This window comes from Vanessa tameamea, chromosome 18 (genome assembly GCF_037043105.1).
Source record: "Vanessa tameamea isolate UH-Manoa-2023 chromosome 18, ilVanTame1 primary haplotype, whole genome shotgun sequence".
Lineage (NCBI taxonomy): Eukaryota > Metazoa > Arthropoda > Insecta > Lepidoptera > Nymphalidae > Vanessa > Vanessa tameamea.
This window is the reverse complement of record NC_087326.1, coordinates 8447808-8472306: the sequence shown is the minus strand read 5'-3', so window position 1 is coordinate 8472306 and position 24499 is coordinate 8447808. Positions and strand designations below refer to the sequence as shown.

The 24499-nt window shown below is 31.6% G+C and overlaps 4 protein-coding genes across 5 annotated transcripts; 2 read left to right on the top strand and 2 right to left on the bottom strand.

Moving 5' to 3' along the window:
• Positions 1-491: 491 nt before the first annotated feature.
• LOC113398328 (PX domain-containing protein kinase-like protein) lies at positions 492-7546 on the bottom strand. Its single transcript, XM_026637022.2, has 11 exons — positions 7312-7546; positions 7051-7239; positions 6809-6905; positions 6238-6344; positions 5099-5215; positions 4168-4411; positions 3242-3484; positions 2716-2918; positions 2303-2383; positions 1686-1803; positions 492-879 (listed from the first exon to the last, which is right to left on the bottom strand). Exons 1-11 carry the CDS (start codon positions 7411-7413, stop codon positions 800-802), a joined length of 1581 nt encoding a protein of 526 aa, XP_026492807.2. The 5' UTR covers positions 7414-7546; the 3' UTR covers positions 492-799.
• A 517-nt stretch (positions 7547-8063) lies between these two features.
• On the top strand, positions 8064-13877 carry LOC113396951 (ATP synthase subunit alpha, mitochondrial). Its single transcript, XM_026635046.2, has 10 exons — positions 8064-8254; positions 8624-8746; positions 9162-9275; positions 9633-9897; positions 10612-10836; positions 10918-11087; positions 11231-11325; positions 11639-11858; positions 12211-12378; positions 13393-13877. Exons 1-10 carry the CDS (start codon positions 8189-8191, stop codon positions 13603-13605), a joined length of 1659 nt encoding a protein of 552 aa, XP_026490831.1. The 5' UTR covers positions 8064-8188; the 3' UTR covers positions 13606-13877.
• Positions 13878-14940: 1063 nt separating this feature from the next.
• LOC113398330 (polynucleotide 5'-hydroxyl-kinase NOL9) lies at positions 14941-21036 on the top strand. The gene is made up of 5 exons (XM_026637035.2): positions 14941-16627; positions 16769-16985; positions 17733-18212; positions 19932-20104; positions 20633-21036. Exons 1-5 carry the CDS (start codon positions 14992-14994, stop codon positions 20887-20889), a joined length of 2763 nt encoding a protein of 920 aa, XP_026492820.2. The 5' UTR covers positions 14941-14991; the 3' UTR covers positions 20890-21036.
• Positions 21037-21356: 320 nt separating this feature from the next.
• LOC113398355 (ras-like GTP-binding protein Rho1) lies at positions 21357-22759 on the bottom strand. Of its 2 annotated transcripts, none has more exons than XM_026637081.2 (2): positions 22603-22759; positions 21357-22395 (listed from the first exon to the last, which is right to left on the bottom strand). In XM_026637081.2, the coding sequence occupies exon 2, from the start codon at positions 22388-22390 to the stop codon at positions 21812-21814; it is 579 nt and encodes a 192-aa protein (XP_026492866.1). In that variant the 5' UTR covers positions 22391-22395; positions 22603-22759; the 3' UTR covers positions 21357-21811. The 2 variants fall into 2 exon arrangements, with proteins under 2 accessions (XP_026492866.1, XP_026492862.1); XM_026637077.2 differs by having other exon boundaries at positions 22522-22720.
• Between the last annotated feature and the right edge of the window lie 1740 nt (positions 22760-24499).

Sequence of the window (24499 nt, the reverse complement as noted above, 5' to 3'; positions counted from 1 at the left end):
ATGCACTTGATACAATAATAACTATATGTGTTATGAAATATGTAATAAAATGCATCTTATTTTTATCATATCCAGTAGAAAGACTCGGAAATCCTTCATCAACACTCCTATTTTAACAATCACCTATAAATGTCATTATATGGTATTTAAATTCTAATGTATTTTATGTTCGACTCATGGGTAAAAAAAATACAATGGACCTCTCCCCCCTTGGCCATTTTTCGGCTACCTACTCTGTTTTTATTTAACCGTGAATACTCAAATAAGAAAAATCAAATTGTACTTAATGTAAAATTTCATCATTTCATTTTTGAGGCTACTTGTGAATTTTACAATTTGAATGATTATAAATGTATGTATGTACGGTATGTGTTATTAATATGGTAATTTTCTCTGAACATATAAACGATACATCCACTTAACTTTGTTAAAAACAGTTCTAATAATAATATTTTTATAAACAAATACTATGTTGAAAGCCAATTCAAAATGGGTAGAATAAAATAAAAAATTTCTGGATAAAAACTGTTTCTCGAAGCTCAACTAAGTGCTCATTGTTAGCCAAGATATGACAACATTTAAACCCATTTGTTATATTAACGACATTCATAGTTGTATTTTTTTGTTCGATAACTTTTCCATTACGATTATTAATATTTCAATACTCCAATTTTTGTCATTTATTTTATAAATTGTTCAAATTTCACTTGAAAAATAAAGCATATGTCTGAACAAAAGTTAGTTCTGCTTCTGGTCGCCAGGGGATCTCATTGCCAATAGACCCGCGAGGCGCGACCGCTCAGTGAGACACGACGCGCGACAGCCGCGACTTGTCGAAGGAGCAGATGGCGCTCAGGAGAGCCCCGCGCGATGAAGCCGCTGCGAACAATATTACTTATTTAACAATCAAATACTGTTTAACGATTTATACTTCATTTTTATTTAATTACAATAATGTACCACTATGCTCCTGCTAATGGAGATTTATAATAATTACTAATATATAAGTCGTTCTATCAGTTCAATCCAAGAAAGCATCGGTCTCGGAGTAACGCGTAGTTTAGTTCACTTTGCCGCATATCAGAGTCATCAAGAACATTGCTTTAAATAATATTTTTTATTTTTTACTAACAAGAACATCGGAGTCATTGCTCTTAAAAAATAATAATAATAAAGCTACTTTTAAATTGTATTTAGTTTATCTACTCGGTTAATTAAAATTAATTATTAATTTTCTATGCGAGAGAAAGTATACCCGAAAAAAAAAACAATGTATGCTGGAAATCTTCACAATTTGTATTAACTAACGAATACTTTGATTTACATAATACTTTTATTATATCTATAGTATGTCTGTGATTCAACTATTTAAATCAAATTCTTTTGAATTAATTGATGAATCAATATGATATAAAAATACAATCCACCGCCTGAAAGTTTAACAATGAAAAAATACTTTATTGAAAAATAAATTTTATTAGAAATATATTAGATCTATTGGTGATTTAACTTAATGCGCGTGTGAACACTTAGCTAATCTGTTCACAGCAATAGGACACGCACTCAGCGGCTTACATAGCTCAATTGCACAGTAATGATTGGAAAAAAGGGTGGGGCGCACTATCGTGGATTGAACTGTCTACAGTACGGATAAATAGAGTGCGTGACAGTCACGCTTAGGGTACCGGCGGGCGGCGCGGGCGGCGTGGACGTGGGCGTGGGCGGCGACGGCGGCGACGGCGACGACGCCGTGCTCACGTCCGCCAGCGACGAGCTCGACTTCCACACGCTCTCACGTCTCCTCTGCGAGGCACAGGGCACACAGTTACGATAAATTCCAATATTTAAATGTTCTACGAGAGAACTACGATGTCATGCGATAAGGATAGCTCTGCTACTATATCTGTTCCCCCATTAAAAAGTAAGCTAATAAGTTGTCACGTTTGCAATGAGCAGATTTTTCAATTAATTACTGTGATAATTATCACGTACTCGTACATGTATATACAAGTATACATGTGTAAACGTTTAAAATATTACTTTATTTTAAATAATCTTTTCTTTTACATGTTCTAAACATTTTTTTAAATCAAATGATATATATGACCTAAAGAGTTCGTATGAACTCTTTAATCTCTAGAACTCTTCGGTATCGCAAAACATATATTTGCATTTGAAAGCTCATTTCTTAAGGACCGTTATAGGATAATTAATATCATAGGACCGGAGCAGTAATATTTTAGGTCGGTGAAAACGCGCACAGCAGCTAGTAAAATTATACATTTCCAAAGAATAAACTCACCGCTTTTCTTTTTTGCTTTTTCATTTCATCCTCAGAATTTAGGATTTCCTGTATTCTCACTTCCCTTTTTGTGTTTCGGACCTAAAATAGAATATATTGATTTATACTAAGCCCAGCAGCTACCTTCTCTATCACACATTTTATAATAAAATTAAACATTCTATAATAAAGTCTCACTGAGTTTCGTGAATACGTGGTGGAACTTGAGGTGAAACACAGGTTTCGTCGCAATTTCCCTGTATTGCGAGAACAATATGAATCTATTATTTACACAAACTACGCAACTAAAAACTCATGCTTTCCCAGACGTGAAACCCGCGCTTCGATTAGGGTACGGTACGGTTCTACGTATTACGTACAATACCACTCGAACATACATATAAAATAAAAAATAAAAAAAACACAAACGGTACCGATTTCTGTCCGAGCCGAAGCCGCTCCTCCGCGACGTGTCGCGCCGCCCTGAGCTGGTCCTTGAGCTGCAGGGGGAACTTGAGGTGCGCGCGGCCGACGTCGACGTGCGCGCGCGTGAAGAACGGGTGCCGCAGCAGCGCGCCCAGCGCCGCCGGCCCGCGCCGCGCCGCCGCGCCCGACACGCACTGCCGCAGCACCGCCTCTGCCGCCGCCGCGCACATCGGTATATACGACTTGCTTTTGTTTCGAGTTAATCGGATAGCAGCTGTAGCTCTGATACGAACGACCAAGAGTGGAGCGTCCTTCCGGCATCCTTGTATCCCGTGGGGCTATTACGGTTGGAGCATAGCAACTGTTGCTATCAAATATTTGTTGCGATTGATATCAAATCAAATCAAAACATTATAACCGTAGTAGCACCACTGGTCTACATGAACCATGTATATATACAATGAATAGGCCTATGCTGGGTGCGCTGTGGCCTCGAGCACATTATTAACAAATAAAGAGAAAAGATTTTTTTACCCAAATCTTGTGAGATTCCCTCCGGATATATATCACAGTAGTAGCTTTCAAGTGGTGCTGCAAAAGCCATTTCGTACAATGTTCTTCCAAAACAATAGACATCGACCGCTTCTGCGGAGCTCGTCCGCTTCAGCTCCAGTAGAAACGGTCGATAGAGACTCGGCACGCCCATTAGAAAGTTCTCTACATCCATTAAAAGAGCCGTTTGGTTTTCTATTGTTATGTTTCCTGGATGGACGTTTCCTAGAAATCATTTAAAGTACTGTATAGTTATTATGAAACAAACTCGAAATTCGAAAACTGCAAACACGATCACGCACGCATAGTAGAAGTATACCAACGTAAGTCGTTTCTTAACAAAATTAAAGATCACATTTAAATTTGCTACGTTTACCATTAACGAAGTATACTAATAGGTAGTTCTTAACTTTATTCAAAATGTTATTGCTCGCTTAAAATTAGATCTTTCGGTAAATATGTCATATTGTAAAAACAAATTCAGCACTTGAAAAATATTTCTGATAATTGATTATCCATCTCTGTTTTACATTTACTAGACCATCATTTAAATACACAAAATAAAATTATATTACCGGACCATAAATGAAGGCGTTTACCTTATCAATAATTGCAATTAAAAGAAAGAAATTTAAGTTTAATGAAAATGTTAGACATACTTTGGAATGTTCATGTTTATTATGAATGAATTAATGCTATTAAAAATATACGTTCAAGGTCATGTTATTATCATCTCTTTCCACGATTATAGAAATCTGTCGAACGCGTCAGGCATCCTTTAATAAGTGAAACCCGATTTATTATGATATATTAATTTATTATGATATTATGATTATACTTAGTGAAAAATTAAATTTAAAAAATCATTTTTTTTCTTAAAAATAGAGGTAATAATAAAGCATGCTCACCGTGACATAATTCTTTGTCGTGTAAAAACTTCAATGCTTGTAAAATTTGATATCCATAATGTGATATTTGTCCATTCGTAAAAGGTTTCCTAACCTTCGGATTTCCATACTTAGCTAAATAATTCTTATTGTACTCAGTCCCATATAATAAATCTCTAATGCTTCCATTCTCGTGAATTTTTCTAACTACGTAGGCACCCGTTTCTAATGTATGCATCGCTAATACATTGTCTATATAGGGATGCTAAAAATGTTAATGATTTTATTATAAAACAACCTGCAACGTGAACTATTATTTGTTTTGTTTATCCCTTAGAAACTCCTCCTTTTTCGTAAAATAAAAATATCAGATACAGTAGCTTCTTTGTGACTTGTATCTAATAGTTAAGTTTATACTTTGAAACCCATAATTATTTTTTATTTATTTCTAAACTGTTTACAAATGTTCAAATAGAAAGTAATAAAAAACTTTTAATTTGGTGAGATAAAACGTGTAATAAAACGAAAGGTGAAGTGACATTTAAAAATAAATTTAAACTAAAAAGTTATTAAACCTCCTTTCGTTTGTTTATTTTTGTGAAACACCTTTTTTTAGAATTATTGGTTTATCTACAAATTGTGAATACTACAATTTAATGAGAACAAAAATTAAATAATCGTAACATTTTAGAATTGTTTCATAAATGGTATAGATAAAATTCTTTAGTAACATGACAGTGGTTGTAAAAAATATATTTAATAAACTAATTTTGACATTTTTCTATTGACCTTTAACAATTTATTCTTATAAAATAATTAAAATATTTATGTAAAGTTTGCTTTATTATAAGAATTTTATCAGTATTTACTATTTTGATATCATTGAAAATAAAATATACTTCTTTAAATGAATAATAATAAATATTAAATTTTATATAGTAAATTTTCTCACAGATATATTCTGTAAACTCTTGAAAGCTAATTGTAAGTCTTTACTATGTAAAGTACAGTCGGGGCCATAATTCTGCCATGATAGCATACAGTTCAACTGACTCTCTGACTCGTTGACCTGAAAATGATAAAAACAAATAATAAAACTATTTATATAATTATGATGCAAAAAGTTTTAAACAATATGATAACCGAAAAATTATTGACTACTAAATTCATATAAGAGATTTCATGTGAAGATCATAAGATGTTCTTCTATGTTATTGACAGTTGATGACATTTTGATGTGTTAACAGGTATGATAAAATCTGTGTTATAGTTATACAAATGTCTTTGTATAACAAGACTGAGATCTTAAAACTATCAGTATCAATCTTCCGTAATGTGCTGATATATATATTAAGATGCTATATCCAATTAAAGGAAATTTTAAAATATGAGAATACTTTCTTCAATAATGATTTTTATTTTTGTTTTAGTACACTGTACACTATACAAAAACTGCTACGAAAAACAGTGGAACTATAAATATGCATCCAGAGCAACGCGCATGTAGAAGGCATAGCATAATTCAATTGATCGTGTGCACCCTCGCAGTCTCGCTGAGCGGACAGGGCGCCAAACCCAGAAAAAATTGACACTTTATCGCAATCGAGTCGAAGTGTAATAGTTGCCGTTTTCTATTCTACTAACAAAACGATCAAGTTGCAGTTTGGTCAAAGTTGATCGAAAAATAATCGGGATTGTATCAAAACTGATTTAAACAAGTAGAATAGACTCTCAGTTACATTCAAGCTGAGGTGATCTTTGGTAGAAATAGTTGAAGTTGGATTGGAATAGGATCAGTAACATATCATAACCATATTAAGTTGGGCCCTGGTTCACATATTTTTTTCAGCTGAAAACTGGCTACTATCTAGCTAAATACCAAATATTAGTCATACCATATCTTATTACATATTTATAGCCTTAAAGAAAACCTGCACCATTTCACTTGTGATTTCTTTACATGATACTTCCTAGAATTTGATTTTGAAATTTGTTATGATCCAAATATTCAGTCATGAGACTATACTATCTTTTTTACTCATACACATATCACAATAAAAAAAAATCACTTATCTAAGTTTTAGAACTTACTAAAAAATAATGTTTCCTTATTCTCCATCCAATATCTGTCAATGGACATTTTAATTCAAACTGACCATCCCCTCTTAAAGCTATAGAAATAGTCTGCAGTGCCTGTTCTGTGAACAAATTAAAATAATCATAATATTTATGTACATTATTTTTTTATTTGATGCTATGAGCAATTTCGAAGGCCAAGCAGCATCACAATCCCAATTTATTATTTATAGTGATATATTCTGCACAGCCTGTTAAATAATCATAATTAAATAAACTAAAATATGTAAATATAACCATTTCTTAATATAATTGACACAATGAGCAATTTAACATTTTTTATTAAAGTGCATGCCATTCTTATGTGTCTATAATATTAATTATATTTTGCTGTACATTGTCTTAATATAAACTGTATTAACATTGTCAAGTACTTGATAAGAAAATTAAACTAATGCATATATAATAATAATTAAATATATTTGATTTTAGGCACTTTTTTTTGGAATTGGAATAAATTTTCATGTAATTAAATTGTTAAACATACTAATAAGATTTTTTAATTCAAATGTTTGTTAATACATACCATTAATGGATAATGGATAATTGTTAGGGTCCAAAAAACTTCTTACTTGCAATGATAAAGATAGCACTTTGTGTTTCAGGACTTCATTTATATAATTCTAAAAACAAAAACAAATAGGTTTTAACATGACTAATGTTTCCATCATATTTGAAAACCAATTTGAAAGACTTATTCATATATTGTCATTATTGTGAAGCATCTTTTTTATCCTTATTATATAGGTAAGTACAGTTAAAAAAAACCTGCAATGCCACTTGTCGCTCAGCCACAAAGGATGGTTGCATATTTCCAATAAATTTTTTAGGTGGAATAGGAAGGTCAACGTTAGCCTGCAGTAGGCTGACATGCAAAGAAGCAAAGTCTCTGTAACGACGTGACACCGTCCATCTATTCTCCTTATTCTGCCCTCGCTGCACACGCAATATATATTCCTATAATTCAATTAAGTATTAAACACACAAAAGTAGTCGCTTTTCCCTGTACCACTTATGAATAAAACTTACGGTATGATTATTAATATTTTGCGCATTTTCTAAAACACATTCAAGCCTTTCGGTGTCATCTATTTGGACTTTGGTTTGCGAGGATCTCTCGAATATAGCCATCACAATTTATAAAGCTTAAAATTATTAATTAGAATCACACAGTAAGCTACAAACATTTTGTTATCACTTTTAATTGTCAAACATTTCGATCATTGAAGTCGGCTGACTTTTCCCAGCTGACAAAATAAGACAATTCAAATTCAAAGTTACAGATAATATTAATAAATATACAAACCGTGATTTACACAACACAATAAAACAAATTAAAGTTTTATGAATATAATATATTCGTATATATATTTTATTAATATTATATATACGTTTATTTAGACCGTTTACTTTATATGAGATGAAGAAAAAAAACATTATTTTAGCGTAAACAAATATTTTATTATATGCCAAAGATAATTTATTTCTGTTTGTTTTTAAATAGAAACACAAAGTTTTAGTAATCAAATCAAGAAGTATAATTTAAAGGGAAAAATTAAAATATTAAGGGCAATTTACGATAAGTTCGACATCCTGTAAGATAGTTTAGAAATAATTAAATATGTTATTGCTTTATTATAACCAAATTATTTTAAGTAAGTTATTAAATTAAAGTAAAAAGATTATGAAAAAATACATTTAAAATTAGAAAAAATATTAAATATACGTATTTTCTTTTAATATGCTTAAATTATGTAATCGGATCTATATTTCTAAACGAAAGCTGCAGTACTATTCAACCACAGACAATGATCGATTGTGTCATTTCCTGTAATATCGCAACGAGTCGCGAGCGGAGTGTAACACGGTTCTTCAGTCTACCATTGAAATTAAGTATTTGTTAAAAATGTCGCTGATCTCCGCTCGTTTGGCCTCCTCGGTGGCCAGGCGCTTGCCTAATGCTGCCACCCAGGTATTTATTAAATTTTCAGTTCATTTTAACTAAAAAAATATACATTCCGGTTACTATGTTCACCGCAATGTCGGCCCCATATATTAGTATATTTAATAAATCTGCTATTAATTGGGTTATGCGTAGTCTTACATACGAATATATAAAGAATTAAGACTCATTTAAAATGTTCGTCCATAAATTATGGGATACTTATCATATTCAGAAAATTGTGTTATGTAATAGAGCCCGAATGAATTTATGTCAAAAGCATGTCCATTTTCTACTTTACTGTTTTTATTTTAGTTTCAAATTTGCGGCAATAATCGCAATTAGTTTATTTAGTTCAGTAGTTTTCGTTATCAGTAAATTTCAAATATTCGATGGTAGGTGTCGAAGGTCGCTGTGCCCGCCGTGTCGGTGGCTTCCCGCAAGCTCCATGTCTCGTGCACACAACGGGCTGCCGAAATCTCCACAATTTTGGAGGAGAGAATCCTCGGTGCCGCACCCAAGGTTAGTATATATGTTACATAAACTATGTAGCACTTTATCAATATGAAGTAGATTCTTGTTAAGGTTATATTTAAAATTCATATTTTGTACCAAGTCTAATTATAGATGATAAAATAAATGAAAACGAATACATAAATAAAATCTTAATATGATATATGAAAAAAAAACAATGATTAATTAAGGAATAGCTATTTATTCTTTTACTCTCAATAATTGTTATCTAAAATTTTTAGAGATTTGTAAAATTGATTAATTTTTATAATTACTTTTTGTAAAATCCAGTACTGTTAATTTTATTTCACTAATATAATATTTGTGATAAAAATGAGTAAATTAAATTAACTACAATTATTATTATTTTTTTTGTTTATACATTTTATAATCTACTCTATAAATATTTAATTAAATTCTCCAGGCTGATTTGGAAGAGACTGGCCGTGTGATGAGCATCGGAGACGGTATTGCCCGTGTGTATGGTCTTAAGAACATTCAGGCTGAAGAGATGGTGGAATTCTCTTCTGGTTTAAAGGTTTGTTCCATTGCTTATATTGTTTGGTATAATTGTATTCTATAATGATTTGACCAATCTAACTTATGTTGAGAATTCATAATGAATATGAATAATTGTAAAAAAATAATATCAAAATGGTAATTTTTCAAATGTTATCAAATTATTGCATAAATATAACATATAAACATTAATGTACTTATGTTGAAATTTTGTGTAAATATTTATTGTACCTACATTTCAATATTTCATGACATAAATAAGTTTGTTATAAACAATATTTTAGGTAAACATTATATGTAATAAATACATCAAATCTAAAGATATAATACACTTATAATGCAGTATAAAGATAAAACTGTTATGTAATCTTATTAGGGTATGGCCCTCAACTTGGAGGCCGACAATGTTGGTGTGGTGGTGTTCGGTAACGACAAGCTGATCAAGGAAGGCGACATCGTAAAACGTACTGGTGCCATCGTAGACGTCCCCGTCGGCGAACAGCTGCTCGGTCGCGTAGTCGATGCTCTCGGAAACGCCATTGACGGCAAAGGTCCTATTGACACCAAGGGACGTATGCGTGTCGGTATCAAGGCTCCTGGTATTATCCCCCGTGTGTCTGTGCGCGAGCCTATGCAGACTGGTAAGATGTTATGTCATAATTAGTCTAGATGAACCCCAGCTTCTGTTTCTTAAAACCATCCATAGGTAATCTAAAATATTTTCCTATAAAATAAAAAATATGGCTTAGAAGACCCTATTGATTTTGATTGTACTAACAAGAGTCAGAAAACTTGGAAATTGCTATTATTACATGTATCAAAATAAGTCCTTCATAAAAAATTTACAATTGAACTATGAAATCTTAGCTAAAGTAAATTCCTTGCCTTACTAATATATTTTTAACATAAGCTGTTTTTACGTAAGAATGAAAAAAATATATGATTCATTATAATTAACCTTATCCTAAATAGTAGAGGAGACCTTAAGCCCAGTGGTGAAATGCTTACAGGCTATTACTATGGTAAATTGTCACCTGCCAGCCCATAGAAAAAGAAATTAAATACTCTCTACATTGAAAATGTTATCTATAACATGATTAATTTTCAATGTAGAGACTTAGACTTAGAAGTCACCATGCCCTTATTGACTAATTGAATTAATTAGTTCAGTTACATGTCATACATAAACTTCTTTGTTCTTACCTTTCTTCCAATAGATTTTATTTTCCTGTAAATTAACTACTATAATTTTGATCATACATAAAGTAATACTTGTATAATAATTATTTATTATATATTAGGTAAGTCTGTGGCTAAAAATAATTAAACCTAAAATAGTAATATTTTTCATTCAGGTATCAAGGCTGTGGACTCCCTAGTACCTATTGGTCGTGGACAGCGTGAGTTGATCATTGGTGACCGTCAGACTGGTAAAACTGCATTGGCTATTGACACCATCATCAACCAGCAGCGTTTCAACAAGGGTGAAGATGAGAAGAAGAAGCTTTACTGCATCTATGTTGCCATCGGTCAGAAGAGGTCTACTGTTGCACAGATTGTCAAGAGGCTGACTGATGCTGGTATAATTATATTATATTCATTTATTTTTCTGTAACAAAATTAATTTACATTTAAATACTCAAATTGTAATGGTTTCTAAGGTGCCATCAACTACACAATTATCGTGTCTGCTACCGCGTCTGATGCCGCGCCTCTGCAGTACTTGGCACCTTACTCTGGTTGCGCCATGGGAGAGTTCTTCCGTGACAACGGCAAGCACGCTCTTATCATCTACGACGATCTTTCCAAACAGGCTGTCGCCTACCGTCAGGTAATAATATCTTGACTTATCATTGTAATAATATAATTTATAATTGTTGACTTGGTATCAATTCGAAAAAAAATATGTGAAATATTAATATTTACCATAAATTGGATTTAGGCAATTTTATATACATGCACTATTATTGATAGATGTCTTTACTGCTGCGTCGTCCCCCCGGTCGTGAGGCCTACCCTGGTGATGTGTTCTACCTCCACTCCCGTCTACTTGAACGTGCAGCCAAGATGTATGTATTTGTTAATAGAAATACTAGAACATGACTAAAACTATTTAGTATTTTTTTTACATGAAGCAATTTTCTTTTAATTCAGAAAAAATGTGAAAAACGTATTTATATATTATATCATACCTTAAGTGTGATTTGTTAATAATCACCAATGATGTTAAACAAATTTTGCATCAATGTTAATGAATCCTTAGTTTACTTATTTGTTAATTTTCGCACTCTGGATACTTCAGTAATTTTATAAAATGTAAAATTACAGGAAAATATTAAAATAATTGTAATATTGATTCACAATCCTTTATGAATTCTTTAGGTCAGACAAAATGGGCGGTGGTTCTTTGACTGCTCTCCCTGTCATCGAGACCCAGGCTGGTGACGTATCCGCATACATTCCCACCAACGTGATCTCCATCACTGATGGCCAGATCTTCTTGGAAACTGAGCTGTTCTACAAAGGTATCCGACCAGCCATCAACGTCGGTCTGTCTGTATCCCGTGTAGGATCAGCTGCCCAGACCAAGGCCATGAAACAGGTTCGGAACAAATACGAAACTAATATTTAATTGAATGCTAAAAGTACTTTTTTGAAATAAAAATCTTTATTTGCTATTCTCTCTTTAAACAATCAGTGTTAATTTTTCCGAGTACCTTTAATTATGAGTGAATGTAATTAATTCTGGAAAGTAAATAAAACAATGGATTGAGTGAGTAGCATAGTACTATTGTTCATTTTGATATATATTTGCTCGTTTTACTATTAATATTTTTACTTAAATTTAAATTTATTGAATACAAACATAAAGAGACTCAAAGCATTCTAAAAAAGCAAAATAGAGTAAATAAATTAATAATAAATGATTTATTAATAATTTATTTATCACCCAGGTTGCTGGATCCATGAAACTGGAGTTAGCTCAGTATCGTGAGGTAGCTGCCTTCGCTCAGTTCGGTTCAGACTTGGATGCCGCTACTCAACAACTGCTTAACCGTGGTATGCGTCTTACTGAGCTGCTCAAACAAGGACAGTATGTGCCCATGGCCATTGAGGAACAGGTAATTACTAATAATACTATAATCTATAAATATAATACTAAGTGTACACTACTGTCCAAAAGTATGAGACAATTTGTAAAAAACATTAGTAATTTGTGATTTGTAACTGATAATGTCTTAAACATGGTTAAACTGCAAAATCACCAGTTAAATATGTTCTGCTACAATTGTTTGACGAAAAATCTGGAAAAGGAAAATCTGAATATGCAATTTCCATCCAACTTAAATTGTCCAAGACTTGTGTTTATAAAACATTGACTGTATACAAGACTGGCAGTTAATAAAGTGCAAATAAAGGCAAATTTCATCCTTTTAGTCCAGCTGGACTAAAAAAGTTCCTTGGACAGATAAATCTAAGTTTGTAATATTTAATTCAAAAAAGATTACTAACAATTAAGCATGGTGGTGGTTTCATTATGAGGATTTCCTTTGACACAGCTTTGAAAATTTGGTTTGAATTGGAAGTATGCAAAATACCAGTTTACATTAATTATACAGCAACATGCTTCACCTTCTGAGTTTTAGGTTAATTAGATACTATATTATTTTTCAACAAAACAATAATCAAAAGTACAGTCCAAAATTATGCAGCGTCTATTTAGAGCTCAAAGAAATGGAAGGCTATTAAAAACATGGTGTGACTGCCTCAGTGCCTGTGCCTCATTTTAACACATTGAACTTTTATGGGAAGAACTAAAAAGTAAAAATAATAAATATGTTTAAATCAATCATTGTCCTTCCTTCTAAGATTAAGATATGGCAAACTTCAATATTATTCTGTAACCAATAAATAGATTGCTTTTGCAGGAAGGTTTTTTGATGATATATGCAGATGAAGTGTATTTAGATCTTATATAGCAAAATCAATGTCTGGTTTTGATCATAATCTTTGCAAATGCATATTAAATGAAATTTAGTAGTGTTGTCTAGAATATTCTTATTAAATTATAAAACTAAAGATTTAAAATACAGTAAATAAAATCAATAGAATTTAAAATTACATTTAATTTACAGGTTGCCATCATCTACTGTGGTGTCCGTGGACATCTCGACAAACTAGACCCCTCCAAGATCACCGCTTTCGAGAAGGAATTCACCCAGCACATCAAGACAAGCCACCAGGGCCTGCTTAACACTATCGCCAAGGATGGTCAGATCACACCCGAATCTGATGCGTCATTGAAGAAGATTGTCACTGACTTCCTTGCTACTTTCACAGCACAGTAAAGAGAAGCCTAGTTATGACGAACTTGTTTTAAGATTGTACAAAGTTATCCAATCATAAATAAATCCAATTGTACAATCTTAAGACAAAAACGAATCAGTAAAATATTAAGTGACCGTCAAAGGAAGCATTCAACTCTATTAAAAGCTTTATGCTTCAGTCAGTGGTCTAGTAGTGATCATTCATATGGACTGTATTGAATGTGAATACAATCATGGAATGTATTTATCTTTTGGAGTCAGCAGTGGTTATATATAAATAAAATTATTATTTATTTGAGCCTTTTATTTTTCAATAAAATTAATGACATTAGAAAATTTCAACAACAGCTTTTTTTAATCAATATTCACATAGTATAATAAGATAAATGAAACATTTTCTCTGCATTACATAATAACATTACATAACAAGTAAAAATAAATAACCTTATATAATGTAAATATTGCTGTTATGTGATAATGGTAACTTTTACGTTATTCTTAAATGTATCATCAGCCTGGTAGTATGTGTCTGTATGTATGTACCTAAATATATTTAAGGCCTTTAGTGACTATATATATGGCCACAGAAAGCAGTTAGTTACACGACTCCAGTTTTCCGGTCACTTCTGAATTGCGATCACAACGAATTATGAGAGTAAGGGAAAACAAGCGCACATCATTTGATCCTACATAGTTGTCTATTACCCCTTGAGATTGACCGCTGTAGTCTAAATCTGCCAGGACAATATTATTATTATTTAATAGGTCAATAGTGAATTTTAGATTCTAACTTAATGTAACCTATTTAATTTTACAAAATGTCGTAGTCTCAAAACAAATTTGTCCATTTATTTGCAATACACATTTTTCTTATATAAGTATATGATATTTTATGCAACACCTAGAATTACATAGAAAACACCCGAATAATACAAATTTAATTTACAAGGCAGGTATTTATATTATCCAAATGTTATTTATTACAACATTACTGAAATAAATTGTCAAAATGGCACTATTGATACGAGATAATATTACTTAAAATTAATACCGAATAAGTTTTTCTGTCTAATCCCGTTTACCAGCAATTATATTATGTAAAAAATTAAAGCTTCTAGAAAGCGTTAATTTTATACACCGTGAGAGGTACTTTTTACATACAGAACTTATTACACTCCGTAGTATTTAATATTTATTGACAGTGACAGTTGTCAACGTGTAATATGACAATGACAGATACTATGTTGATTTATTTTGACAGCTTGCGGCATGTGTGATTTCCTATGTTTTAGTTTAGGCTAGTTTTATAAAACTGTAAATTATACCTTTTTATGTATGAAAATAATATTTTAAAGTAACCCATAATCAAGATTTTTTAAATTTGTAAAGGGAAGAATATAAACTATAATGGAATTTTTTGAAAAAGCGCACATTATGAAAAGTGATGAATCAAAAAGTAAGAAATCAACAGAAAATGTCAAGAAACAATTAAAACAAATGTTATACGGATATAAAGTTAGTGATAATAAACTCATACATAATGCTGGTAATATTAAAAATGATTTCGACGATTCTACATCAGTAAGTGGATTCTCAGACTTAAACTTAACCAATTCTAGTCATGAAGACGATACTACACATGCAGAAACAACGGCTAATGATGAAAGTAGTTTGACTGATTTAAGTGAAAATTTAAGTACTTCAAATGTACTTTCTGATAATAATCCTACTCATGAAGATGATTTCTATGAGAATTCAATTTCTGAAAGTAATGAAAACATTGAATCTCTTTCTGAAAATGTTATTGATGAAGAATCATCTTTAAGTGACAGTAATATATCAATAATAAGTGGAATTCTCGAATCATCATCTGAAAGTGAAAATTCAAACGTGTTTGATGCAGACGGTAACTTGGCTGCTGAAATTCTTAAAAAATTAGAATTAACAAAAAAAATCAAAATAGTTAAAAAACAGAAACACAAACGGAAGTATAGTGAAGTTGACAATGATGACGATAGTATACAACGAGGGTTAAAAAATAAAAATCAACCTACAGAAGAAGTTTCAGAAAAAGAAACTAGTTATAGAGATAGTATATTATCAAGTTTCAGTAATGAGATTGAAATCAGTAGTGACTTTGAAACAAATGCAAATTCTCCTCAATTTGTTTCGATAACAGCCACAGATATGCCAAATCAAAGTTTAGATGAAGTAATAGGAGAGTACAAATACTCCACTATCAGAAATTTACCATCAGAGAATTTGAATACTGTTTCCTGTACTAATAATTCTGGTATATTTAATGAGGAAAATATGAGTGTTGATATTCAGACAGAGGATGATGTTTGTAGTTTAATTCCAGAAGTAGATGATATTCCTCCAGTTGAAGAAATTGATAAGGAACTTGAAAATCTAGAAATATCTGTTAATGCAAATGTAGAAGATAGTATAACTAATCTTGATAATACATTTCTATCTGAAATGCATTCAGATACAGAATTATTAATGACAGTAGATGCTGTTAATTTAGAGGAAAAATTCAAATTATACTATACTCAAAATAGTTCTATAGTAACATTAAAGCATCCTTCAGAACTATTTATACAAGGAAAGGTTAAAATTAAAGCTTTATTTGGGAAACTTGAAATATTTGGTTATACCCTTAAAGATGACACCTGTAATATCTATGCACCTTATTATAATTTTGCTCAATTTATAAAGACAGTTGAGCATTCAAGTGCTTATTTTGGTTTATTTGGTAAACTAACTTCAGCTGGTCTCTCAGCAACCGAAGCTGAAGACATAGTTACATCTATTGGGCATCAAGATGCAGTTATTATCTTACAGTCATTAGATGAAGTCGCAATGGACTTTATAGATAGTAATTTTAAAGCCACTAACATTTTTGTTAAACCAAATAAAATTATGGAACCATTTTTCATAAAAGCATCAGATATTCTAAATTGCTCTCTTTTTTCCGCACGACCATGGAAATGCTTTAAGATACATCCTATTTGGAAAGAAGCAAATGGACATGCTCAAAGTGTGTATTTATAAAACAATTTTCAATTTTTTGTTGCTTTTCAAAATTATATTTGTGATAATATTTATTATTATTTTTAACATGCTTCTTTATATAATATGTGATATTTTTTAATTGATGCAATCTATTTTATTTTTTTAGATAATTTGAGTAGAGGGCTAGTCTGTGGAGGTGCTGGTGTTGGAAAATCTACATATTTAAGGTATCAAGTAAATAAACTCCTTGATAATGGTCCAGTACTTGTAGTGGATTTGGACCCTGGACAATGTGAATTTACAGTGGCAGGAAATATTGGAGCTACCATTGTTACCTCTCCACTTTTTGGACCAAGTTTTACACATCTGAAGAAACCAGAAATGTTTGTATTCATTTTCTTATACATAGAGTTACTATTTAATCAAATTCTGGCTTATATTTCGTATTGATTCATAATTTTGATTTTAAGATAATGTATTAATTTTAGTAATTATTTTATGTTTAAATACAACTGGTAAATACTCAATGCCTGGTGTGCCTTACAAGGTCGATTTTTTTTTGTAGATAATTATTTAATATTTAATTACTAGTTGATATTTTCTCGAAAATATCAACGAGTAAAAGTTGTAAAAGTTTCAACACAACTTATTAACAAGCTGCAGACAATATGAATAAAAGCACTTTTTTGATTACATTAACTACTAAAATTAACAAAGCCCTGATTTTGTAGGTAACAAATGTAATTATATAATTGCTGAAATCCTATTCCAATTCATTGTAAACAGACAAAACAATGTATGCCAGGTAATATTTATTAATTCATACAAAAATACTATCAAAAGAAATATAAATGTGATTTAATTACCTTTAATTTAGTAAGCAATTTAAGTAATAGGTACAAAAATCATATTCTTTTTTTTTAATATATCAGTCATTAAGTATAAAAATAATAACCTTAATTTTAGTTAACACTGTCTTTGTCTTATTGGCAATTTAATTTGGATTTCAGGGATATTATTTACGATTTAAAAAAATACTATTTTTATTACAAAAATTTTATTTGTCAACAAAAAGCAAAGATATTCTGGTGAAAATAAAAAACGTTTTTTAATTCGATATTTTGTTTCAGAATGCTAAACATAGGCATGATCAACACAATGGACAATGCAAAACGTTATGTCTCCGCGGTCCACAGTCTAATAACTCAATGCAGTAACAATGAAACTTTAGCCAACATGCGGTGGATTATAAATACCATGGGAATGACGAACGTGTTAGGACACAAGTTCATTACGCTCATCATTATACTCTTAAAACCAACTTACCTGATCCAATATGAATCCAAAAGTAATAAGAAACGCTTTGAATCATTACTCAGACCACATAATATTAAGATGATGTATGAAGACTACAGAAAAGATTACTTATTCGCTAATACGTCGTGCCCTAATGATTTGAATTATTCTTTTGTATTAGCTGATGATAGAGAAAGATCCTTTAAAGGCCAATTCTCTTTAAGACCTAAAGATGAGAGATATCTGAATTTCTTGGCTTACTTTAGCCAATTAATAAATATTCAAAATAATTTCCTGGGAATTGTCCCATATCAGTAAGTATTACGGTACAGCTACACTTATAACTTTACCTAAATCAGAACGGTACAAAAGATGACGATAGTTTTACGATTAAAACTTATATTTATATTAATTAATAAAAACACACAAAGCAAATCAATTTTAAATTCATTTTTAAAGTGAATAATATAATTACATATTTTTCATGTATGTAGCAGTGTAATATGCGGTAGTTGGTTGTGTTCATTTATCTCATGCCTCGATAGTAAAGTAAAACATTGTGAGGAAACCAGTGTCAGAAGAAAATGTGCCATATTTGTATGCATATACCCGTTGTGGCGTAGCGTGGCGGAATAAGCTTCAACACTGTGTCCAACAGTGCAATATTTATCTTCTTTCACTCTTTACTTTATGTATTTCTATCTTAGCGTATTATGTGTATCATAGTAAGTGGTCCTCCCAATTATCGATTCGTGGGCCTAGTTCGTGACATCCCTGGCACTAGATATTTTTTTCCAACAGGTCCAATGTTTTTTTGCGTCAGTGTCCAGTGACAATAATGAAAGCGAGAACATGCATTTTAATTAGTCATTGTTTCGTATCAAAGTAATGGATTTTTTATCACAATATATAATAGAAGCGTAATTAATATAATTTTTATGAATCGATAAATTTTAACTTTAATTATTGACATTTAAATCATACATCCATGGGTGCTCGTTTTATATACAAATATACCATGGTTCGATTACTAAACGTCTGTAGGTACTTTCTTTTAATAATGTATCGTCATGTTTATTAAACCCGTTCGGATGTAGCTCGACACGTCACGTCTCTTATAATTCATGACGCATCGCCGAGCTAATGATGTCACTGCAACGCACCGGTGGTGCTTGGAAGATAAAAACTAATATAAAAAATGGAAATAAATATTATTTAGGCATGGGACAAATATTTATAGTTTTATCTATTAGGTTTACTTACTCCTGTGAATCTGTAGTTTTTTTTTACATTTTAATAATGTGATCTGAATATAAGTCAGTAATTTAAAAATCGAATCAATAGTATTTTGGTTGTTATAAACATATGAATAGGTGTTCGCTGACAGTAAATAATTTAAAGTTCGTACCCTGGGACCCTATGTCCCGCAGTGTACAAACATGGGTTGATGAAAATTCGTTAATATGTATTATATATCTAATATCATTTTATGTGAAAAGGGAGTTAAAAGTAAATAAATCGTTGTATTGAAGTCGATGTATCAGAACAAGTGCAACAGTTTGTTGCGCTCATGGATGAAAGCAACAGGTGTTTTATGATTTATAGACACTAAGCCTTATGTAGAGCGTCATAAAACCCAAGTTTTTATTAAAGTCACATAAACTAACCGATTATCACATTGTTTTAGCAATGAGCAATGGCATATCTCTGCTTCTGGAATCGGATGACTCACACTGACCGCCAATACCGTGTCATTATTCAATGTTTGTTATCAATTGCAACTAACGTGAATTATTTATTATTAATAAACAGGATATAGGATTATTCTGGCCGTAACAAAATAATCGTTTAATGAGACAAAAGAACAGCTATTTCATGAATGCCTTAATCTACGAGTAAAAAAAACCAAATTTGTATTCCTTGTAATCAACGAAAAGGCATGATACAAAAATATACAATATTTTTCATAGATTTTCATTTTATATAAACAATCTAGACGTTATAAAATCTCATATAAATTTATAATGTTTCAGGGTTCATTTAAAAGACTTGTATATCGGCACAAATGTTATCATAAAGGAAGATTGCGTTACGAAGGTGATCAATGGCAAAGTGGTGGCACTGTGTCAACAAGCGACACAATGCGTAACCGCCAGCCCAAAGGTGTTTACACTGTCCGATAAACCGTTGCGATGCCACGGACATGGTAATGTTAATTACTTCTATACTTTCTATAATAAATTCAATGAGTAGTCTTGGTAATGGCTGACTTGGCAACTGTTAAATATTTTCATTATAATATATAAATATACTTATTTATAACTTACGCTTATTCGACAACTTTGAATAAGTATAGATAAATAGTATATAGTTACATATTACTGTATAAGGTAAATTATTGAATTACTAAAAAACAGTCTTCAGAGAAAAAAAATTTTAGATGAAATTATGATATAAAATATATTATTACAATTAAATCCATTCTCACAATTAGGTGATAACAATATGTTATTGATAATATAAAAGTCTAGAAAAAATTATTTTAATTAAATAAACATATAGTTGTAAAGTGTTATCTTGCTTCAAGTTAAACCACCTAAATGACTCAAATGATGATGTAACTCGAACAAAGTACATTAATATCATATTTGTGTTATCAATAAAAGTGCTATAATATAGTGCTTGATTAACTGATAAGTGCAAATACGATGCAATATATTTGTCGTACTTGCAGGTCTTATTCGAGGAGTTGATTGGGAAAAGGAAATTTTGTATGTCATAACACCAGTGCCAAGCAAGGAACTCGGCAGTGTGGACACTCTGGTGTATGCAGACTGGGTACCAGAACTGGTGGGACAGGAGAGTCAGCTACCCAAAGGCACTGTGGTCCCCTATCGCACCATAACTCAAGACCACAACAAGCAACTTATGTCCACACCTCGCAGAAGGTTCAACCCTCTGCAACTGTTAAAAATGGCAAGGAGTTCCTAAATTGAAAGCTTGGTTAATTAGTTAATAAATTTGTAATTGGAATAGATCCAAAATATCTTAAATTATAAAAGGAAGTCTAATTATGTTAATTCATGTATATTTGAAAGATAATTTTGTACTTACAATACTAATAAAACATAACATAGATGATTGAATTTAACTTAAATATTTCCCCATCCTAGATAGAAACCTTTGATTTATAAATGCTGTATTAAATTTTTTATAAAAGTCAAAAAGTTTAGAAAAGAATTGTTAAAATATGGGGTTTATTACTAATAAATAATATTAGCATGCAATATAACCATACGGAAGTTAAAATTTCACACAAACAATAGATTACAATAAAACTGCCTTATATGATCAAAATCGAATTGTACGTCTCGAAGACGCACTATGTACGTCTAACTGACAGGCACTTAGCTAAGTCAGAATGAAGCTTGCGCTCCACGTCAAATAAACTTCCTACACAATTTATACATCACTATTTTATTGAAAAAATTAAAATACAAAATACCAAACTAAACATTAAAGTCTCGCTGAGACGACACCGGTCGAGGAATCTATATGTTGAAGAAATGCTACTTGATTATATAACATGTGATAGTTTAGCACGAAAAATCCAGCGAGTCCATGGGGATATGGACCCATATTTGCCCTGACTATATCTGTTAAGGCAATTACGCTTATTCTTTATAGATAATCTATAAAATATACAAGTACCAATTGTGAAAGTATAGCCACACGAATACTGAGTGGGTGTGCGTGCTACGCGGGCCGCGACATCGCGTCAGCTGTCAGTATCGGAAGGAAGCACTGTGTGGCCGACGTCGCGACTGCTGCAGAGTTCGAGTCGTATCAAACGTAAGTTTTCAGGCAGTATGCGAACGATTCATAAATCAGAGTTCTTCCGACAACAGCACAATTACAGCAGAGAACACCTAGTCTTCTTCTTCTTCTTAACTTGTAACGCGGCGCGAGTCGCCGTCTCGAACACTTCACGAACACCTTCCTTGCTCTTAGCGGAACACTCAAGGTATGCGAATGCGTTGATCTTCTCAGCCATAGCTCGACCTTCCTGAGGCTTCACAGGTTCCTGCTTCATCTTACGTAGCTCATTGATTGTGGCAGGGTCATTGCGTAGATCCTTCTTATTACCCACGAGAATAATAGGCACGTTAGGGCAAAAATGTTTTACTTCAGGCGTCCACTTCTCCGGGATGTTCTCGAGCGAGTCGGGCGAGTCCACCGAGAAGCACATGAGGATAACGTCAGTATCTGGATACGATAAAGGTCGTAGTCGGTCATAATCTTCTTGACCAGCCGTATCCCATAATGCTAGTTCCACCTGTTTGCCGTCAACCTCAATGTCGGCGACGTAGTTTTCAAATACTGTCGGCACATACACTTCCGGGAACTGATCTTTGCTAAACACGATCAACAGGCATGTTTTACCACATGCACCATCACCAACAATCACTAATTTTTTGCGTATTGCAGCCATCGGTCCTGTAAAAGAATACAACGCAAATAATTATGATGAGCGTCAACGCCTTTCATGACTTATAAATATGGCCGCCGTATAGGAATATGGGAAGGGAGTAGTCAGACAAGCCCTCAAATGTGAATAAGCACCTGAACTAGCGGAAGAAGAACAGCACCACCACATAGTACCCTCACATGCGAGGGTGGTTATTTAGTATATTTTGTAGATACCTGAAGATTCTGGCTAATTTCTGCAGAATATTGACCTATCGACACTTTTTTATTCGTCTTTGCTCATCACAAGCACTTTCGTTTCGTTCGTAACTCAGTGTTGCAACTCACATAAATTGTAGTTATAAACGATTATAAATATTTACACCTTTATGGTATACGTTTTGTATGCTAAAAATTATTTCGTATTTAAAATAATGTCTTATTCTTATAAAAAAAAATTGAATGACGATTGTTAAACGTTTTATTATTTTATGTTATAAAAGTGTACTACTTTCATATAAAAGTTATTAATATCTGATATTTTTCATAAAAAGCATTAAATATATAATTGTCATTTAAGTTTAACTTTTAGTTGTTTTTACTTAATGTATTTTCGTTAAACTATTATCAAAAAATAATGAGGTGTGATTCACAGTGTGGATGATTCCTTATATTTACAAAGAAAATGGTATAAAAATGATATACTTACAATTGATACAATAATTATAAAAAAAAGTATTATTACAAATTTCTATTAGTAATCATTAATTTAAAAGTTTTATCTATGACACAATAACATTTAAATATAGAAAACCAATGTGAGATTCTCACATTTAGATATAAAATAAAACAAGCTTATGGCCTATGTCTGTATTTGTGTATTATAGAAAATTTAATAGATTATACTTTTTATGACATGTTATTATATCTTAAAAATTCCTTGATAGTGTATACTTGGATTTATTAACATTAAAATCATTGAAAATTAATATGAATACTAGGGAAAAAATCTAGATTGATGGGTTGAAGATATCGAGAAAATACTTATTAATAATTAATATTAACAACATGAATGTATTTTTTTATTACCATTTTCTATTATACAAGTTAGTTAATATTAGATATTAATCTTTGTAACATTTATGTATATATTTTTTACTTGTTTACATATCGACACTTCCCGGGCATTTAGTCGTATGAAAAAAATTATGATTTTTCCGGAGAGCGATTTTTAACTTTAATCTTTGCATTGGTCAGTCACCAAATATAGTTTGTAATTATTTTGGAACACAGCTGTGATTGTAGGATAGAGAATATAATAAGGCTTTTTCATTGAATTAAAAACTCATGTTTTAGTTAAAATGGGTAAAAAATAAAAACTTACGACTATATTCTTGCTGACACAAGATCTTTACTTTAATATACAACGACGCATAACAATATGGCCCATTACAGCATGTAATTTAAATACTTGATTGATTACTAATATAATTATTATACTAATCGTACTAGCGACCCGCCCCGGTTTCACACAGGTGTAATGCTGATACTAAATATACTACAGAATGTCTTACAACGTTCACAGTTTTCCAGTCATCAGACAATACAAACCGCTATGTCCCTGCGTTTTAATTCTGTAATATCTTCGAAAATATTCATTTAAATTACATGCTGTAACGGGCCATATTGATCTATATTAAGTGCACTATGTATTTAAGTTACTTACTTGGAGAAGGATTAATGTTGTATTGCTTAAAATCGCTTCGAAAATAAGCCATTATTTATCGTAAAAAGTAAAGAATAAAAATTGGTTATTGTGGGTTATCCCTAAGAGATACCATCGCGAACTTTTTTGAAGACCTTTATAATGTGTACAATACTGTTTGTTATTTTTTCTAATATAAGTGCAAAAAGTAGTGTTTATTTAGGACATCACTTAACAAACCTCTAAAGTGATCAGTGTTTCTCTACTATGTTGTGCATGTATTATACAGGGTTATTGGTAATTCGACGTATTTCCGTTAGGAGGTGATAGGGGTGACTATTTGCGATAATTTTAACCCCCCTATGCATTATGCAAAAGTTAACCATTTTTGAGTTATCGCGTTTTTTAGATTTTTTCAAAATAAGTCAA